The 21694-nt window shown below is 40.5% G+C and overlaps 2 protein-coding genes across 4 annotated transcripts in view; one reads left to right on the top strand and one right to left on the bottom strand.

The window, feature by feature from the left end:
• Nucleotides 1-9404, bottom strand: part of CDHR3 (cadherin related family member 3) — a 57424-nt gene extending 48020 nt beyond the window's left edge. The window contains exon 1 of the mRNA XM_069003858.1: nt 9382-9404. The gene's annotated coding sequence lies outside the window, so the exon portion shown is untranslated. The remainder of the gene's footprint in view (nt 1-9381) is intronic.
• A 230-nt stretch (nt 9405-9634) lies between these two features.
• Nucleotides 9635-21694, top strand: part of ATXN7L1 (ataxin 7 like 1) — a 114039-nt gene continuing 101979 nt past the window's right edge. For all 3 annotated transcript variants that reach the window (XM_068994651.1, XM_068994631.1, XM_068994641.1), the window contains exons 1-2: nt 9635-9905; nt 10394-10462. In XM_068994651.1, the coding sequence (XP_068850752.1) occupies nt 9791-9905; nt 10394-10462 (184 nt within the window). In that variant the 5' untranslated portion in view covers nt 9635-9790. The remainder of the gene's footprint in view (nt 9906-10393; nt 10463-21694) is intronic.

Genomic DNA, 21694 nt, shown 5'->3' with positions numbered 1-21694 from the left:
TCTCTCAATTTAAATTCATATTGTACTGCTATTAAATATTGTGTTATCAAGGCACTGTTGTTAGGTCTTTTCACCACCAAATTCATTTTGTTTCCATACAACCTCTAACTTTATATTTGTTTATAAGAGCACGACATAAGTTTTGCTCCACTGGTTACAAAAAACTTTAGAAATACTCAGAAGTGCCCAACTCTACTGTGACATGAGCACATAATTCAATAAAATGCCACTGCTTATGCTAATAGATTTGAGTGAGTTGTATCAATTGTGCTAATTGTGATGATGTGCGAGAGCACAGAAAAAGGGCTCCACTGCTCCTGTAAACAGAAGAGTAGACATTTCTTTTCATAGAGAACTGACAGTCAATATACACTTAGACAAATAATCTACTGCAAAAATTTTCAGCCCACTATACATAAAACATCCTGATTTTGCCAGCTTTCATATATCACAGGCCACAATTGTAATAATATTTTGAAGTCACCAGTAGCTGCAGTGCCAATACTCTTCTTAGTGCAGAAGGAAACACAGGCATAGTTGTATCAGATTATTAGAGAGTCCCTGAATGTCAATATGAACGCGAGTAAAACTGTAAGAGCTCAGATTTAGCATACACAGAATAAGATTCCAATTCCATACAAGGAGGAAGGGGAGTTTGTGCATAGTTCATGGTTTGAATTTGAATATTTTCAAATCATCTATTATTATTGTTATATATAATTCAGCAGAATTAAACACAGACAGTGGGAATCCACAGTTGCCTGCTGTCTCCTAAAGGAACACCACTTTTTTATCTGTCAATTGAAAGATTTGAGAAACAACAGCCAGTTCTGTTTATAATCTTGGATCAAATGGGTATCTGAAGTTGAATTACAAGATTCTCAAATGCTAATTTTGTCATGATTTTTAGTTAATTTTTTTCCCTAAACCACTATTGTTCACTTTTCATCAGTCTTGTAACTTTTGCATATACCAGATGTCACATGCTGAGTATCTACAAGACTTGATTCCATGCACAGATCTGCACCACTGGATGTTATTAGCCAGTTAAAATGTTTGATGGCCATAGATGTACATAGATTCTCTTAATCTGAGCCTGCAAATTTGCAGTCTTAGCTCACAGGCATTTCAGAAGTATGCACCCTTCATAAGTAACACGGGATATTTTTAATAATGTCTGAACTTTTGTCTTCTTTACCAGCTATGGTTTCCATTTAAACCTGAAGTATTACAAGTAGCATGCTTATACTTGGATTGCTTAAAGGAAATAGTGCCTCAGCAACACTCATCAACCACAGGTTTCCAAAAAATAGACTAGCAAATGGCAATGTATTTTTATCATTAAGAGGAGGATTTAATTAAAAAAAATTTTTGATCTGTGAGACTGTAACTGAGGACCATCTAAATCTGGTCTCTGCAACCACATTGCCTTTGTAAAAGGTCTGGTTAAGTCTGATGACAGAAGTTCAAGGTGGCCCATGAGAGGTTCATAGAAGTGAATGCTTAAGTATCACACATATTTTTTACTTTGGGTGCCTTTAGCTGTCAAGCACATCACTAACTATACTCCAATTCTTGCTAAGGCCTTTGAGATCCATTTTGACTGAGTACAGGACTTGCAGTGCTTATCAGAAGATATCACCTTTAACTCTTCCAGGTTGCAACGGGAATCTTATTAGGACAAAGCCCCTTGCAAAGTTAGCACATTGATGAAAGGAGCTACAAGAGAATTTCCTGTACAATAGACGAGACACAATTGATTTCTGGCACTCCACTTGCAGCCTCAGCCAGAAATACAAGATGAACAGGCTTGCTTTCTTCTGTGATTTCAACATGTCTTCTTCCTGCATGAGCTAGAAGTAGGACATACTGTAACAACAGTCAAAACATTTCAGAACCTCGAGCAAGGTGTGATTGGAGCCAGCTTCTGGAAGCAGCAAGGGCTTGGGGAGCCATGTGAGCAGGCTGGGCCCTCTCTGCTCTCTGCTGATCCACGGACCAAACGTGACCTCACCAAAGGCGTAGCAGTGTGACTCTTACTCAAACCTCTTTTCTGGGCGGCCCCAAACTTTCACAGCCAGGCTGAAGGACACTCGAGTGATTCCCAAACACTGAGGGACATCCCTCCCAGGCTGAAATCTGGCAGCCCATGGGTGCCTGCCCTCAGCCCACTCACACATGGCACCTGGCCCTGCCAGAGATGAGTCCCTGTTTACAGTGGGGATCAGTGAGCTGCTGGGAGAGGGAGACAGCCAGGGCACCAGCACTTGTGGAAAATGAAGGAAGTAGAGGCAGACCCCTGTGCTGAGGCCAAGGAGCTCCAGCCAGGGCCAGGGCAAGGTTAGGAAGGAGAGCTGGCTGCTGAGAGGAGGGGAGAAGGAAAGGGGACTTGCCCCAAGAGGAGAGGAATTATTTAGAGAGGAAAAGAGGCAACTCCAAACGGCTTTGTGATGGAAGAGGTAGATCACAGGTGGGAGGCGGAGAGGTGACTCAGGACTGGGAGAAACCTGTCCTCCACTGAGGAGGAAAGGAGAGGAAAGCCTCCTAACTGCAAAGTAGGGGATAAAAAACAAGGCAGTGTAAATTGAAAGACATGGTTGCCTCTGGTGACGCAGCTGGGCCCAAGTGGGAGGGTGGTGAGAGTAGTTGAGAGCGAAAAACAGGCCCCAAACTGGTGTTTCAGTGGAATAACCTGGCAGGAGATGAAAATGCACCATGCAGGGTTAGAGTAAAGTGACAGAAAAGTGGGAACAAAATCCAGAAAGGGAAGCGTTTGGGACAAGGAGGGATACAAACAGGACAAATATGGCATCTATGTTAAGAAGGTACAGGAGAAAATTGCTTACAATGCAGTGAGGGAAAGGCAGGAAGCTGCTCTTGAGTGCTGCCAACACACACAAACGTGGCTGGTGAATGGAAAGTTATAACATACATTATTCATGGGGCAAACTTAATTTTTAATGGCAGAATATTTCTATGCCTACCTCACGAGAAATGTGTGAAGATCTTTGGGGACTCATGTTTTGTGGTTTTGGTTATTCACGTGGGCATAGTGAGAGAGCAAAGCACAGGAAAGCAGCATACTATTTGAATGCAGTCTTCATACTGAGGCAAGGTAACTTTCTCCATGCCCAAGTGGTTTTATATCTCAAAATCTAAAGAACTTCACTGTGTCTTTCAAAAATGCAGGGAACTCCTACAAGTTTCTTCCTTTCTGTCTCAACTGGACCATTTCTCTAAAATTTGGATACGGCCTTTGAAAATATTATTGTTACTATTATTTACCAAAAAACCTCTTTCAAATTAAAAAAAAAAAAAAACAAAAAACAACCAAACAAAACTGATAAATATTTAGTAAGTATAATACAAGTGATCTGCTGCACCAGTGGTAGATACGTTTAATAAATTTAAGAAACAGTAAGAAACATGCAGCGACAATATTTTAAAATAATTTTTCTGTGATCTTTTCTGAGTACCTGCCAATACAGGCAAACTGAATTTTTAGCCTGTCAAGTACTCTGACCTGTCATTCCTGTCTTCCAGTTTCCAAAACATATGCACTAGTCCTCACTCTTCTTCAGTGAATGCACTCCTCAGACCTGGTCTTATCCTCTGTTTCTTGCCACAAGAGCAGCTGATGAAGTGTTAGACCAGGGACTCTGGGTAGTGTGTTTTAAGAAGAGAATTTGAGATCTGTGTTTCATGCAGTCTATACTATAGCACTGAGACTGGATGTTCAGGTGTTTGGTGGAGGTCAGGACATGGGGAATGTTTTCGAGGGAGAGAAAATTGGCAATTAAGATGGGTCTGAAACTGAATTCTCAGAGGCTCCTGACTGAAACCTGAAACTGTTGCAGAAAAAAAAAAAGAATCTGTTTTGCTTCTCAGAAGCAACTGGTAAGACCTTGTGTCTAGTGAGGATACGTGTCTGCACTGCACAAAGCCCAGTGGTACACTGATAGTTACCATTGCCAGCTTTGGTATCACAAATACTGCAGCAATGGTAATAAAGTAGAGAAGAAAATGTATCCTCTTGAAAAGACAGTACAGTAGTAGGTTAATGCATTTAGATGACAACCAACACTCGAGAAAAATTGTTTAGAACAAACTTTTAGGCACTGGAGCCAAAGGACATGAAATTTTTTTCACAGCACTTGCATAACTCTCTTGGGTTTGAAATGTGCGGTAACTGTTGATTTCCATCTCTAGTTCATAGCCTTTTTTTTGGCAGAATTTTTTCTTTAAACTTCACAGAGTCCAATGTAATAAGTTACCTAATTGTCCATCGTCTGTTCATAAATCTGTGTGGTGCACCTCTCTTTTAGACTTCCCATTTCATCTGATTAGTGCTGCTGTGGTGTTTCAAGCATTGCTTTGTATTGTGTGAGGCAATTTGCAACCCTTTTTTGAGAAACATGTTTTTGTTGGGATACAAGAGTATCTCACTTCAAATTTCTTTTTCAGTTCTCCATTTTTTCTGACTGTTTCTTTTTTAAGTGCTAGTTTCTTTGGCTAAGATGGAACTGAAAGCATAATTCAGATTTTTTTTCTTGTGTTATTTCAGAGGACATTTCTCTGCTATAAATGTCTATTTAATACAGTTTTCTAGCTCAAGTTATCTATTATGGTATTCACATAGTGTTTGAGACACCTTCTGAAATTACAAAGAGGTCAGAAATAGTACAGGGACTGCACTTTTTGCCAGAGAGGCTCTAGGGAGACTGGCTCATAGTGGCTTCTACATTTGGCTTGTTTGCTAACTGCTGAGTTGTTTTAATAGCCATCCTGTATACAGCTTTTGCAGAAACCTAGACACAGACTTTTTAAAAAGTATACAGTTTATTTACTGAATTCAGCTACTCTAATTATCACACAGCATAGTAGAATGTTACATTGTATTAAAAAAGTTTCAGAATCAGTTTGGATGGAGAAATGCAGGACTATCCATTTGGTGTATTTTGCACCGTCTCAAGACAAACTTTTCTGGTAACCTGAGGTGTTGCTGTAGTATTAAGAAGAAACTTCATTTATCCACTGTGGAAAGAGAGACTGCAGATAGATAATCTACAGGTTTAAAATTAGCAAGGGTGTAAAAATCCACTATAAAAATCGTTTGCACACAAATCAACATACAAGTTAGTTCTGCACTCCTCAAAATGCTGAAGGAGGATTGAAATTTCCGTACCCCTGTGACTGACAGCCAGCTACTTTGCTGGTGCTTTTCTTATGCAATCTCCATCACTGACTATCTGTAAGAAAATCTTGTGATTCATTTACTGCTCCATTCCCACCAAAGCAGATACCTGGGTTCATAAAACTGTCTGCTAAGTAATAATTTCTGCTATATAAAACAAAACCACTACTGTGGTAAATCCATTGCAAAACAGGATCCTGGGAAGTACTAATGAATCTCCTGCCAAACTGCTTAAATCATGACTTTGTCACAAGCATCATATGTTTATAATCTTGTTATGATAGTGAAGACTTGTACAGCAGTTTCTCTATAATACTTTTGTAGCCAGTTTAAAGCCATGTGGTGCACGTATTTCCAGGTATACATTATTATGTTGTTGTTGTGACTACACATGCACCCTCAGCACTCTCATGGTATTTTCTCAGTGTACAACAGTATACTTGAAGTTAAATCATGTCATAATTTATTTGTACATGGTGACTACATATGATGCTCCTGATAGCCACATGTGAGAATTCCGTTTTAGTTTGTTATGTCTTCACATTCAGATTCTGAGAATTATATAAAAATGGTGGATTGATCTCCAAATAAGCCAAAGATTGATATGTAGCTTTGGATCTCTGCTAATGTCATCATTTTTACTGTGCTTTTACAAAGCCCAAGTCTTTAACTATAATTCTAATAAGTAGGTATAGGAACACATGATTTTTATCTTCTGGTTACTTAGCAAAAAGCTTGCATTTGGAGATCATTTTATTAAAAGATATGTATTAAATATTAAAAGATATGATACATAAAAGATATGATACATAAAAGATATGTATTAAATGATATATGTATTAAAAAGATTAGAGTTGAGGTTTTATTTGTATTTTGCCATTTATTAATTAAATGCCATAATTTGCTTATGGTTTACCTTTTTAATACCATGTTATGATTGGATCACTGTAGTATTTAGAAGCTGCAAACAAAATCAAGGTTGCATTACCTTGAATTCTGAAAAACCACATAGTAAAAGGAAGCTTCTGCGTGGCAATTGAAATAAAAAATCCTCAGGGACCAGGGAGGGAAAGAAGGACCTTTCCTGACTGACTTAATTATTTTTCTGTGGAAGAGTGACTTGTTCAAGGTCATAGAAGAATTATATTTCTGTATTGGTGAGCAGGTGGGAAAAAAAAACAGCGGATGTTTATTCTGCACTTTTATATGCAGGTTTTTTTACTTATTTCCTAAGGAAGTAAGTCTTCTGTGACCATGTTTGTGCCTTTCCCTCATTTTTTTTCCTCTCCACCCATAAATTTTGTCCCAACTGATTAATAAAAACTAATTTGAAAGAGGAGTGAAAGTCTTAAATAGGATTGTCTTTCAATGAATTTTGTGGAAGCAGATGCCAGGAGGGAAGAAGAAATCATCTGAATGTTCTTGCTACAGTAAAGCTGCAGTTCAAGTTCACATTCACAAGACAGAACTACATATATTCCCAACAATGGGAAAACTTCTAGGATGTCAGATCAGTTCTCTTCCTATTTTGCTGTAAGGATCTGGAGCACAATGCACAGCTGTCCATGTAACATACACTAGTTTATTTGGCACCAATCTGGAGTGAAATAACAGGTGTTCCGGGTGCAGAAGTGAAGATACTTTTCTACAGCTTCAGGACTTGCACCCTACAAGCCAATGGAGACAAACCAATGGCTGGTTTGCTCAGGGATGGGGTGCAGATCATAGAGGCAGCACAGATGTAATCAAAGCTGAACTCACACTCTTTAAACGAAAGATGCTGCTAACAGGAAAGTCAGGCATATGTGTAGATGTGTCACTTAGGGACAGGATTTAGTGATGGAATTAGGGTTAATGGTTGGACTCAATCTTAAAGGTTTTTTCCAACCTAAATGATCCTATGATTCTGATTGTGGAACCATTTGTTTAATGATAATGTTGTTCTTGAATACATATGGTAGGGAGGAGAAATTCCCTGGGGAGGGCTTTGGAAACCTTCCTCTTGAACTCTAATTCACTGGATTGTTTCTTTTTAGGAAGGAATTGGTACATCTTGAATCTTTGATTTTATGTTAATTTTCCTTCATATGGTCTGATTCTGGTAAGAACCTAGACAGTAGCTCTGCAGTGTGTCACGGTAAACAGCATGTAGATCAGAGCCATGTGTTAAAGCTGGAAAGTTTCTTCACTTTTTTTTTTGCTTGTTTAGAGGCAAGCTTGTGTTAAACACTTTCCCCCTCCCCTTTTTCCTCAGTTGTATGGTTAGGAATTGCTTTACTACTTGTGTATTCTGTGGTAGTGTTTAATACTAGTTAGACCTTTGGCCATCCATACTTCCCTGAAATCTAATGTTGGTTTTCATTGCTGGGGATTTTCTGAGTGCTCACATGCCTTTCTTTCATATCTTGTCTCCAGATACACATCTTGGGCAATCACACCAGTGTTATGGTATAAGCTGTGCAGTTTAACTTCTCTAATTATGAGACTATTTGGCCACTGTCAAGACATTTGCTCAACTATCTTGCAGTGAATTCGAACACAAGTGCCAAACATGGTTAACTATTAACTTCATGTCATTTATCGTTCCATCTAAGGAATTCCATCTTGCTATTCCTGACCAGAGTTTTTCAGTATAGTGGGCAGAGTTTTCAACCTCAACATAAGCAGTTTATGTCTATTCTTTATTTTTCTTCCTCATTATGATCATGTCCTTATAATTAAAAACAACAAAACATATTCACTACCAGCTGAATTTTGTTAGACTAAGTAAAACTCTTCTCATATGATAGATTCTTAATTCTTCTATCTTTCTGGTAACCCTTTCCACACTTTTATTTTGTAGGAAGAATAATTTAAACTGGTGGATAGAACTGTACTTAATATTCCTGAATAGATCTTGCCAGGGCTTTGTATTACACCACAACTACACTTCCTGCTTCTGGAAATTCCACATGTAGTGTATCTAAGGTCATGCATCTTATATCTGCTTCATGATGGTTGCTAACAACCCTGCTGTGATTGCCTGGTTTTATTTGAGGGGTATTTTGGTGAGCTTTCTGCTTCTTTGATAATGTTACTGAAGTTTCTTGTAGCTAATGTTAACTTGACTGGAGGCACTCTTGCTAGGCCATACAGAATGAAAGCTTTTAGGCTCACCTCTGGGTATTAAGGATGGGACCTGTATACTCCAGCTACTTTTTGGAAGAGGTGGAGCATGTTGACAGCATACATAAGGCAAAAAGTGTCTGTCCTTTGCCCCAAACCTTTATCCATTTCAGCACTGTAAAGAGCCTAGTCTTAATGAAGCTATGGGAAATTTACTTAAATCCATTCTAGACTGCAGCACCATACACCTTTCGACAGGCAGCTGTGCTTCAGCAACTCCAGTCCTGCCCCTCTGGCCACAGCTCCAACTCCTGAGCAGGCCTGAAATGTTGTTTTTTGAGTCCACATTAATTCCATGCTCTACTTCAGTATTGCCTCACAATGGTTTGAACTAGCAAAAAGTGAATGAGTGTCTGGGAAAAGATGCAGGACAGGAATGGGACCATGCAAAACTGATATCACCACTCTGAGACGTGTCTGTTGGACCATAACCTTCAGTCATCACCACCCCTAACGAGACTGCAGAGCTGTATGAAAGATGCTACATGTGGGATCTGTGAAGCTGCTTACATGAAACCAAGTCCTTCACCAGGAGTGTTTATGTTTGGCTTAAGAGGTGTGAGCTGAAGCAACAGGCTTATGCTGAAACTCCTAACCTAGATCAGGTATACTGAGTATAAAAACTTTCAGTTATTTTCTATTCTTACCTCAGTGGAGAAATAAGCAAAAATGACACTGTCCTAAACTAAAAGCGTGTACGTTCCATAGGCTATGTAGAGCGAGATGAAAACCTCGGTATTGTTTAAAAGTAGCAGGACCTGCGAGTTCAGAGCTGCTGTATCGTAGCCTAGAACACCAAAACGAGAAAAATCCCATTTGCAAATAGACGAAGCCTACTACAGATTAGGCAGTATTTGGACAACAAAATGGCTGTGGTTGTGGCTATAGGTGATCCACAGGAGCGCAGCTGGAAGTCGGGGAGCGGGGGAGCCCCAACCCAGCACTCCGGGTCCGATTCGCGGCCGCGCTGGGGCCCGGAGGGGCCGTGCCGCAGTTACCGAGAGCCCGTCCCAGGGACTTACTGCGGGGCGCTGCGAGACGCGGGGCGCGCAGCCCCGAGGCGCGCACGGCCGGCGGCTGCGCCTTCCCGGCGGGGCTCCTCGGCCGCCGGCCCCGCTCCGCCGGGCCGGGCCGGGCCGGTGCCGGAGGGGCAGCGCGGGGTCTGCGCGGGTCCGGCGCCCCTCGGGGCGGGCGCGGGCCCGGTGCCGGCGGCGCGGGGCGCAGGCGCGGGGGGCGCGGGCATGCGCGCTGTGCGGCGGGGAGCCCGATCTGATAGGGAGCAGGGGCTGACACTACCCCCGTGTGGGCGGCGGAACGTCCCGAGGATGACGTGCGGCGTTCTCGAATCCCGTGTCTCGCTCGCTCGCTCGCCGCCGCCGCCGCCGAAGGAAACGGGAAAAGCAACAAGGAGGCAGGAGCAGGCGCGGCGCCATGGCGGCCCTGGAGCGGCCCGTGCCCAGTCCCGAGGCGTTCCTGGGCCAGCCCTGGGCCGCCTGGGTGCGGGAGGCCGCCCCCCCGCACACGCACGGCGCCGCCCCCCCGCACAGTAAGGGCAGGGACCGGCCGCGGTCCGGCTCCGCGCGCCGCTCCCCCCGGAGCGGGGCCGGGGTCCGGCCGGGCCGCCCCCCCTCCCCTCCCCTCCCTCCTCCCGCCGGGGCCGGGAGGTGCCGCCCCCCCGGGCGCTCAGCTGACGCTCGGCCGAGCCCCCGTGCCATGTGTGCGGGAGGCGCACGCCGCGCCGCGCCTGCCGTGCCGCTGCCCCGCGGCGCTGGGCCGGCGCCGCGGTGGGGGAAGGGGGCGAGGGGGAGGATGCGCGGAGGGGCCGGAGGATGCCGCGGGCGGGGAGGGGGGGGCGAGGGTGCTGCCGCGGGGGGCCCGGCGGTTCCGGTCCCTGGCAGATGCTCCGACCATTGTGCTTTTGCTGTTGCAAATAGAAACACTGCTCACCTCCTCACCTCTCCTCCTCCCCTCTCCAAACAATAAATGCACACCTCAGGGCCCTCGGCGCTTCCTGACTCTGCTTCTCTTCTGCAGGTGTAGATCTGGAAGAGACTGGAAAGGAGGGTGGAAAAAGCAGGGAGGTTATGAGGCTTAATAAAGAAGGTAAGTGGATAGTGCTGGCACACCTCTCTACCTGTCTGTCTCTTAGTGGTTGTGGATGACTGTGGTTTGGCCTTGACAGGGTGGCCTGAGAGCTTATGGATCTCTCTGCCTTGAAGAACGTTTCAGGGCTGGATACACGCAGATGACTGTCACTGTGTCAACTTCTTTTGAAGTATGGGTATAGCAGGTGTATACATGCAACTGACAGACATGGTAGAAGATAAGACAGTTCTGAGTCAAAAGACAACTACACATCAGTGGCCATATTGGATTTTTTTGTGGACCCTGTCCCTTGGTGCAACGTTCCAGTTGCTCCAGTGTGAAGTAAGCATATAAACCTCTAACGTTATATTATTATTAGCAACTTAGTGGAAACATTTTCACTTGCAGTGAGAATGGGTTTGTTACAATCTTTGAGTTCATTCACTTTAGCTCAAATCACATTTTATTCTTCGTTCTCACTGCTGAGTGTGACCTATAGTCAACTGAGCAGCTAGCGTCAAATATTATCTTAGGTTACACTAACCCACGCATATTATGCAAAAACAAATAAAATGAGTCGTTTGGGCCATAAGTTCTTCTGGTACCATCAGTGTGAACAGGAAAATTCCAGGTTAGTGGTATTTGCTAATATGCCAGGCCTGACACAGTTCTGTCACCTGTGAGAAGAGAAACTTTAGTGGTGAGCGTAGGCAAATCAAATTTACACATTTTGTTTGTGATGTGTGTCATTAACATCATGCTGAGGTAACACCTAATGCAACTAGTGAAATGGTTCAGGACGTTTTTTCAAGTAGCTTTGTGTTTGTCTCTGTTTCGTTAAGAAAGCACTTTATGTACACAACCTCTCTGTTTTGAGAGATACTTCTTGGGAAGTCAGTTCGTGATGAACGATCTCATCATAGTGAAACTTTGGTGTGACTTACTTGTGCTGAGAGAAATCCTGCTATTACCTGTAATGTCATAATGTATATTCTGAAATGATGTTAAGTTTCTCATTATATTATAGTTGTCATTACATGTGCGTTCGATTTTGAGCATCTTGGCAGCTCAAAGGAATCTTATGTTTTCTAAACAAGCTCTTGAAGAAAGAATTAATTAATCAGTAATGTAGATTTGTGTGATAAACTATAAAATTGCATGGAGTACACATTAAAGTTATTTAAAATGCCATAAAACTTCCTTTTTGAAAGGCCTTTACAGAGATGCCAAGCTCGATTGTGTTCCTATCTTGATTCTTATGTGCCTGAACCTCTCTATTTTGTCAGCCCAAAGATAAGTTAGCAGCAGAACTGGGATTTTCATGTAGTTTATTTATAGGTAAAAGGTTCAAGGCTCTGTACATCTGTCAGTAATGTTGATTCAAAAATAATTGAACAAAAATTTTGCTACTTCAGCTGTGCCTTCATAAAGAGCTCAATTTGTTGAGATTAAATGTTTTATGCACAGAAGTCCTTGAACACAAATTCTTATTATAAGCTTGAGACATGAAGATTGAAGCATGTCTCTACTCCTTAGTCATACATAATATGCAAATTTTTTCCTAAAACGATTCAGTTTAAATTATCAGTTCTAGTCTCGTTTGGTTTTTTGGGGGGTCAGAGACTCCATCAAAGGAGCTCTATTTAAACTCACTATCCAGAAAAATTACTTCCAAACAAAGTGTAATATCGTTGCTGACATTATGATCGTGACAGGTGTGAAGCACTTACTGGCTTTTATAGTACTTATGTCATAATACTGTTTAAAAAAACCCCCAAAATTGACTGTTATATTTAGAAAATAAAAAGCCTTTAGGGATGTTATTGCTTCCAAGTAGTAACTTGTATTAGATTACTTAGAAAGAACTTCCATGAAGTTTGAATAAATTAGTATGTGTTGAAGTATTTCTACTATATTCACTTAGGCAGTCTGTTAATACAGGTATTTTCATCACACCCATCTGTGTGAACACCCACTGTAAATCTTCCTTGGATCTCACGATCTTTATTAATAAAGGTGGGGAAAAATATGAAGAATTAGATTGGTCTGCAGGAAACATTTCTCATGTATTTGCAGAAATGCTTGTGCTTTTACTCTGACCTTGCTCACATGTTGTGTGACATGTTGAATTTTTTTACCTGCTTTGTTCATAGGTAAAGGTTGTGGTTATGATAGGTCTGAATACAAAACGCAACTCCTTTTTTTTTTTACAATCTTACCGACTTGAGCAGACCTTTTTTATGGCATCTGTGGTGCCAGGAGATTGCAAGTGGTGTCTTAGAAAAATCAAATGTTACTTGTAACTTATTTGTATCAAGTAACTGGGGGCAACAGACGGTCAGGATTTTAAGTATCAAAAATTACTTATCTGTTTGATAAAGATAGTGTAAAACCTGATCTCTCTGCACTTACTTCTTGACATATTTGTCTGCATTTCATCATCTTTAGTTGATATGACCAGGTTTATATGGCCATTCCTTTGTAAGCAGTTAAGCAAGAAGGCTTTTCAGAGGAGTGAAACTGTGTGCAGAGCATGGTGGGAGCTAAGGAATGTGAAGATGTTGGTCTCCAGACCATGACAAGGTGTTTCACTTTGGTTTTGTAGAAAAACAATGGTGTTAGGTGGCAAAAAGTGCATCCAAAAAGCTTGATCCCTGCTTTGCTGCCTCCTTTCTGGTTGTGTACCATGCGTGTTTAGAGCGGTGAGCTGCTCTTCCTCCTCACTTTGGCCTAGAAGGGGATGTGGGAAGCAGCATTTCCTGGAGATGGGGGGTAGGAACACTCCCTGCCTAATCCCTGCCTGCCCAAGGGGTTGATATTTGCATCCCTGGGCAGAGGGGTCACAGTCTGACTGTGCTGTTCATTTCTGTAACGCAAGAGATGCACCGAGGCCATGTGCCCCCTGTGCCCCATCTTAAGGGTAAAAGTAAAGACACAGAAGTAGTGCTCACTGCTTTCCTTTATTCTGCAGTGTATATGTAGGCAGCATAGAGGGAGAGAAATTTCCTGAATGTTTGTTCAGTTTTCTAGACAGAATTGCTTTTTGCATGCTGGTACTTAGAGTAAGTTTTCCTATAGCAAGTGCAGTCTGTCCATGGTTGACTTTTATTGGTATGTGGGTTTGTAGAGAGGGGATTACAAGGTTCCAAGTGTTCACAGAAAATGAGAAATTTTATACATAAATGTTTGTGCCAGAAAAAAGAAACTTATCTGCTTATCTAATCAGGAAACAGAAACAGTATTGTGTAACTTATCTGACAAATCACTACCAAGCAACTGGCTTAGCTAAAAGAGGGGTTATCAGAATTAGAGCAGCATTTAGAATTTATGTTGAATTTTAAAAGGTTGAATGGCATATTTGAAGAATTGAAGATTTTCTTGCAGATAGCAGGCATAGTAAAAGAAGTCTTTGAGAAATTGTGTTCTGTAAAACATCACAGTAACTGTGTGCCTGAGGCAGGTACAGTGTTCAGTTATTATCAGCCATAGCCTGTAAATGATTATAGATTAATTTTGGAGGCACGTGTTCTACTTTATACAATATTTGAGAAAAATAATGGAAGAATGGGATTTTTTTGGTTTTGCATACAGAACTTGTATTAACAATTGTTTTAGTAATTTGCAAGCATTGAGTGCTGTGAGTGTTTGTAGGTAGACACAGGCTGTAAAGGACCAAAAGATATCCTGTGTATCTTCGTGAATTACAGCAGAGTTAAATATGACCCATGGGATCTAGGTCTGTGTCTGGGTACTTGGTGTCATAGTCAACTTCAGTTTCCCAGTTCAGTGGGTTTGTATTATTGAAGTTTCAATCTGATGATGTATGTGTTTTGTCATAGAGAATCTTTTCACTAACCATACTGATTCATTATTGTTTGATGTTAAGAATGTTATGTAAAAAATTCTAATTGTTTTTCTGATTTTGTGTTAAAAGTAGAGGTTTTTTTATCTTTATTGTTCCACCTCAAACTTGACCATTTTACTTTATGATTACACATGCAAACTGGAGTTTTAATTCTATTGGATAATTGTTTACAATGTATTTTTTTCCTATTTTGACTTCCCACACAAATATCTGATGGAAAGTTTTTTGATAAGTCCTTTGGCAACATAAGAACAAAATTAAAGGGAGACTGATTAGTTTTGCTTTCAGTATATTTTTAATTCTTCAGAAAAATATCTTGATGATTTTATTATTCTTCTTGGAAAAATAAGAAGTTGAGGAGGTTAGGTGGTGGTAGGAAACACTTCTATGGGGGTAAAAAGGGTGTGACATACAGCGTTCTATTTTATGAAAAGCAAGAGGAAGAGAACTAAAATTATTTATGGGGAGATTGTGAAAGAAGAGAAGACAAAACCAGATGGTTAATGTAAGCATAGAGGTTGGAGTTGACTTTTATTTCTTTTTTTTTTGTTGTTGTTGTTTACTAGTGGTTTGCCCATGGTGCTATTTGTCTCCTTTAAAAACATACTAAACAAAAAAGAATAAAAACATTCTTGTTTTTCTTACCACCTTCCTCTTCCACCTTTTTGTGGTAGTAGGGAATGTTAGAAAGGGCTGCAAGGGAAAGACAATTATAACAGGGTTTTAAACACATACTCAGAAAGAAAGAAGTGAGGTTATTGAATTTAGACCACCATAGTTGGGGATTTGGAGTTGGTTTTGGTCTTGGTTTTGCAGTGGGCAAAAGAGAGGGTTGAATGTTGTCTAATTTTCTGTCTCTTCTCTGTAAGCTAATACAGTCTTCCAGAGATATTGATTCTTAAAGAGATGTAATATTCTGTGGTGCTCAATGAGTGAAAGAACTGAGGATTGGCAGGGCAGAATATGGCTGTTTTCAAGAGAAACTTTTTCTTACCATTCTTATCTTTATTCTGGGAATAAGAGCAGTAAGCAGAGGTCCCCATGGGGTCTTTGTTTAGGATAAGAAATGACAGTGGGATTGAATTCTGGTGTGCATTCTGGTGTGTAAATGACTTCTCAGTTCTGTATATTATATCAGGCTCTGATTTTTTTTTTTTTCATATGGACAGCTTCTGCAGGGGGGTGGCATGTCTCCTGGTTATGGCTGTCACCTCATTTAATGTGTTTCAAGGAATGATGACAAAGGAAGAATGAAACATTTTGTATGATAGCGCCCAGAAAACTTAGTCAGGATTGTAGTTTATCTTCATAGTTACATAGTTATTTTCCGAAACCTGTCCTTTAGTTCTTCATCCCACACACTGGATAAAAGGAGTGGAGTAAGGCTCTCTGATCAGACATTCTGTGTTTTAAGTCAAGATTTTGATGTTTTTGAACGTGTATCTAAAACTGTTCTGCTGTAAATGACTTCATTAAAAAATCTGTTTTTGTTAGGTGGCACGTATCTTGATGAAGTTCAGTATTTGTGCAACAGTTGTTCTGAGGAGGTTAGATCTCCTGTAGTTTAAGGTACCTTTTTTGATTGTGTGTGGGGAAACCATGTGTGATTCCCTGTCAACTGCCAGCAGTGTCTCTAAGGATCTGTCTCTGACATTCATTCTACTTGTTGTAATTTATAACCAGACTTGAGGAAGAGGGAAATTTATGTGTTTACTAGAGGGTACCCCAAGCCCTGCTGTCACTACAGAAAGTAAATGACTTTGTCTGTCTAATTTTGATTGAGGTATTAAAACATGTGTGTGTTTTCTTCTTGTTCTGCCTCTATGTAGTTAATAGTTTATTGATGGAATATAGATTTCAGTGTATAAAAAAAAGACTACACAAGAGCTGAACCATTTCCACTGTGAAATGGAGTAATTTCTTTGAAATAGGCCTTTTTTTCTAGTTAATTAAAAATTAGGACATTATCAGGTTCTGCTTTACCTTTGGGGCAAAAAAATACTAGCCATTTAAGCAAGGCTGATGTGTATGAATGAGATTAAAGCACTGGAAAATCCTATAGAAAACATTTCAAATTACATTTTATTTAAGCTGTGAATCACAGGAGTCCTGTAGGCAGAAAGTATAAGTTTCTGATAGTCAAAGTGAAAGTTTCTGCTAGTCACTGCATGCATTACTAAGATCACCTTCAGTAAAAATAGTATTGGTCCTATGAGTGTTTCTTAAAGAGTTAACTCCAATATAAGTTTACATGAATGCCATGATTATTTATTATTAAGAGTGATTTTGGAGTAACTAGCAAGAAAAATTTTTGCTTTATATGGGCATAAATTAAGTTACTGGATCCTTCTGTCTTCCAAGTTCAACTCGATGGAGAAGTTCTTCAGCTTGTCTTTGAAAAAGCTGGTTCAGGAGTTAATGGTGCAGGATGCCAGGTGAAGCTGGTGTCTTTAGGTAATTAATATGCAAAAAAAACCCTTGGTAAGTGCTGTCAGTAAGTGCAAACAGTAAGGGTGTTTGACAGAGGTCTATTAGCAAGTCTATAGCAAGAAATCTTTGATGGTTCTTTTGCTGGATGAGAAGGGTAGATGCAGTGAGAGTAAAAATGGCCCAGATTTTTATCACAGTGCTATGCAGCTGACTAAGCTGACTCAAATTGAAGAACGAATCCAGCACAGTTACTTGCAACTGATACGGAACAGAGGAAAACCAACTATTGCATGCATAATTTCTCTCCTTTTCTGTGTCCCTTTCTATGGTTGTTTTTAAAGGACTAGTTTTGTCATAAGTTTTTGTATGGCTTATTAAAAGTTATGCCTGAAAGCCACTGATGTTGCTGGAGAAGTGAGCTTTCTGATTTCTCTTGGTCTTGTACTCATAGAAATGTCTTCCTTATTTCTGAAATGTTTTGCTTATTATTCAGTAATTTCCTTTCATATTTTACTAAGCTCTGTTAATAATACAATGCTTAAGCCCAATACATATTCCTATCTGTCTGTTTTCTTGGCAGTAATTAGAATTTACAATTATTTGGTCTTCCAGCTTTTTGGTTTCTGCATTCATGTATTTATGAAATGTGTGCTGTTTGGCAAAAGAGAAGGGGAGTTTTCCGAGATCAGAAAGAGCATCAGCCAGAAGTAGCAAGGAACTTGCCAACAGAAGTTCTAGGTTCTACACAATTCCAGTATCTGTCTAGTGCAGTTTCACTTAGTCCGTGGGCCCCTCCTGAATCATCTGTGAAACGGAAGCTGTTGTGTTGTGACAGAGCTGTGTGTGGTACACAGGGGTAAGGCTGGCTTCCCTTTCCGTTCCCTGGGAGCAGGTGTTCAGCAGAAGAGACAGAAGGGTGACTGATGAAGTAGCATCAAGACATAAGAATGACTGGCAAAGGGCAAGAGTTCATGCGGTTTGATTCTGTGTGATCTTCTATCTTCTCTACGTTCTTTATTTTATATTTTTTTCTCTTATACAGTGTTTTATATTTTCTGTCCAGTCATTCTTTCTCTTCCTTTTCTTTCTGCAGGGGGCTATACATACAGGGCAGGCACAGTCGGGAATTTGAAATGATACTTGGATTAAACACTGCTAATGTCATATAAATAGTAGTTGTTGAGAAGTTTGCTAGATCAAAATTCTCTTCTCTAGCAAGACAAAAGAGGATGGGACTGGACCTCTCCAGTGACAGAATAAGGTGTTTGAGCTTGTCATCATTTTGAGCTGAAATGGTCAGAATGGAAGCTAAGATTTAAAGAAATGTAAATCATTATGTGGGTTCATTTTTTAATCTCTGATAGGTATCCTGTCCTCAGGTGGCCAGTTGTGATTGTCTAGATGAGATAGATTATCAGGTGATAGCATATTCAGTTGTTTTTTAAGCTGCTCTTAGTTATGTCTTACTGAGACAGGATGATACGATGACTTAAACCTGAAAAGTTTGTTGGACCCATGCCACCACAAGAAACACTGACAGAGCCAAAACCTTGTTTGTTTGGGTCTGATAATGGAGATAGAGGATAATGACCTGGAAGAATATAAGTAATTGATCTCTTACTGCAGTGACTAGGGAAGCAGTATTACTATTTGCATGTTCCTAATGCCTAGCAGCCCCATCAGACACAAGATGCTGCTGTGCAGGGTACCAGCACAGGGAGGAAGGGTGTGTGCTTGTGTGTGTTGTGAAATTGTGCTGCAGAGAACTAATTTTTTAGTGTATGACAAAGCAGGAGTTTTAATATTGACGAACAAAAGCACTTAGTTGCTCAATGTTGACTTTAGGCTAAACTAAAGTGGCTTTCTTAGAACTGTAGCAAGGAAAGCTTTAAGGTGATATTTGGAGGGCAATGAAGTTATTTTGCAAGAGCTTGGAAGGTGTCCTTACTCAGGTGTAGAAATTTGCCTGAATGAAGATACGGACTGGTTGTTGAAAGCTTCGTAAATGGATACTGACATCATGAGCCAACTAGAAATGTGAGCAAATGGTGTGACAGCAAGTAGGATGTGGAGAGTATAGTGTACACAAGACAGAGGAACCTGGAAAGCAAAGATGAGTTGTTCCCAATATTTAAATTTGGACTGGAGGATTGTGCATAGAAGGATGCATAGAGTAAAGCAGTATTACAATATAGAATAAGGAACTTTTGGAACAGTGTGAACAAGCAGGATAATGTTCCTCAGCATGAAAAAGAAGAAAATATAGCTAATGTGAGGTGAAGGCCCAGACAAAGCTTTAGCTCTTGAAGATGTTTAGAGTAGACTTTGTCCTAGGGATGCAAGACAGGAAAAATCATTTAGATATAGATGTAACCTGAATGAATGGATCAAGAGAGAAGTTACTGGCAAAGATGACATAGTAGTTTATCATAGTATTTTATATCTGAATGATGGACAAGTTGATTATGCTGTCCAGGGTGATCAAGAGAGGAGGTGGAGAAGAGAGGGTAGGAGTGGTGAGATCTAAATTCTGTTCTATCTGTATCGTGCTGAAGCTAACAGCTACTCAGTGGCAAGAGGTGTCAGAAAGATAGAATGCAATTTTTTGTTTAGACATAAATCTGCTGTATTTGAGACCTATTCTCAGGAACAGAATGTAAAATTCTCAGACATGAGAGTAGGAGCAAAAGATACAGCTCAATGGAGACCTGCTAAAAGACAAAGGAGGAATAAGGAGCCTGCCAGTGCTTTGTGAAGGGATTGGTACAGGAAGGATGAGCAGTAGGAGAGGGTACAGTCATGGAAGTCAGAAACAGAGAGTGAATGTTTCAAAAGGAGAAATTCAATTTTTATGAAGAATGCACAAGGGTTATGGGTGATGGAAATGATTAATTTGTGATGTTGCAATAGTAAAAGGTTTTTAGACATTTTAGTGAGAGTAGTTTCACTGTAATGCAAGGGACAGATGAAGGAAACTCAGGCTGAAGTTAGAGACAAAAGTGTAATTTGTTATCAAGCAGAGCATAATAATGTTAAAGGTGAAAGAAAGACAGAAAGAGTAGTGTAGTTAGAGAATGAAGAGGTCAGAAGTAGATTTCCAAACACAGAAAAGACTAGCTGTCCTGCTGTTCTGTCAGAGCAGAAGAAAGGAGATGGGAGGTATTGGCTGATATGAGTGAGGCAAGTGGAGAGTGGGACAGATGTGTTTTATATCTATTGTACAAGGAAGAAGGGAGAGCTATAAGGGAGAGAAAGAGAGTGGGAAGGGAGAATGTGAAATGGTTATTATGTTTTCCCTCTTTCTCTTGGAATAAATATTTGCATTCTATTGCAGAGAAAGAAATAGATACAAAAGAGAAGGTTTGAGGAGTGAGTCAAAAGTAGAAAGAAAAAAGGCTGAAATTGCAGGTGTGGGTTCAGCTCAACTGGAGGAATGGCACAGATTAGTAAGCAGCAGGAGAGAGAGAAAATGTATGATAACCTCATTTTCAGACTGGTTCTCTTTTCCACTGCAAATTCTAGGACAGGCAGAATACAGTGAAGAAAATGGATGTTTAAGACCAGCATGAGTTCAGGATTGGTAGAGTTGGACCTAGTACTGGCAAGCAGAAGCAAAAACCATCACAAAATAAAAAAAGCCCATCAAGGAGAGGGAAGAGTGTCTGGTCATATCTATAAGATTGCATGATTGACATGAAAGTAGTAGTTCTGTTCCTTGCAGTGCATCATAAGTAGATAATATGTCTACGTGGTCTGTCACATACTGATACTGACTTGTACTTCCTGCTTCCAGAGCTGAGACAAGGCCATGGAATTGCATTGTCGTGGACTGGGCCCCGGGTAATGTCGTATGCTCAGGGTGTATCGTGAGAGCTTGGGCACGGTGCTGCAGTAACCATGGTTGTATGGCTTTTGCTTGTCTTGCAGGGCAAAGCAGCTTGTTCCTGTCTACATGCTACAGGCAGGCATGCTTTATGATACAGCATTTTTTTTTTTTCTCTGAGAAAGCAGGACATAATAATTTAGAGGGGTTACGTGGAATGGCTGTCATTCATGTCATTCAGTGTTTAAGAAGTTAATCTCACGTTTTCACATCTTTTTAGTAGATCTAAACAGCTGTTTAAAGAAGAGGAGAATATTGTGGGAGAGATTTGTTCCCTTACTCACAGAGCATTGAGCTGATCCTTTGACTTGGAAGGCTTTATTCATTACCTTGCCTGCCTTTTCCAAGCAACTTTCTGCATGTCCCTGTATGTTATCAATGTTCAGTCATCCCAGCAGCTTATACACGTCACCATGCAGAGGTGCTGAGAAAAAAGGGAAAGCAAAAAAGTCTTCAGGTTTTCTCTTCAGGGTCTCTCAGGGTTTTTTTTTGTGCACTATCATGAAGTTCTGTGGTTCTGATCTGTATTCATGCTTTTGCTGTATTTTTGGCTTTTTAGAAGACTTGGAGAACCTTGGGCAAATATACTAAGAAACTGAATGCATGGCAATGGAAAAACATGAGGAGAAATGGGAGGAAAAATGTTTCAGCTCTTGAAATTATGGTGAGCTGTGTGTATAGTGCTTTTAATAGAGTCTTCGAACATTCTGTGCTTGGTGTAAGTTTTCTTCAGTTTCTCTCATAACTCTCAACACACTGGGTGTGAACATTACCAAGCCTTGTAGGTATTTAAATTTTGAAAGAGGTAATGCAGCTTTACATATTTTTGAGTTTCTTGCTCATCAGGAAAAATTATTCTTGACTGCATTGCTCAGGGAGGGAATGCTACGAGTTTTATTTTGTGGCATTTATTATTCTTTCCAGCTTTTCAAGATACCTGTCACTATTCTGACTGTTTGTTTTTCAAGCTCCTTGGCAAATCAAAGGTATTGTAAACTTTTATCCCTTTCCTAGAAGGTAAGAGTTTATCCTCTGTGGGAGTTCTTGTAGGCTTTCCATTTGTTTTGAGTTT

Source organism: Aphelocoma coerulescens, chromosome 1A (genome assembly GCF_041296385.1).
Source record: "Aphelocoma coerulescens isolate FSJ_1873_10779 chromosome 1A, UR_Acoe_1.0, whole genome shotgun sequence".
Classification (NCBI taxonomy): Eukaryota; Metazoa; Chordata; class Aves; order Passeriformes; family Corvidae; genus Aphelocoma; species Aphelocoma coerulescens.
The sequence above is the reverse complement of the archived record's forward strand: the minus strand, read 5'-3'. Positions and strand labels throughout refer to the sequence as shown.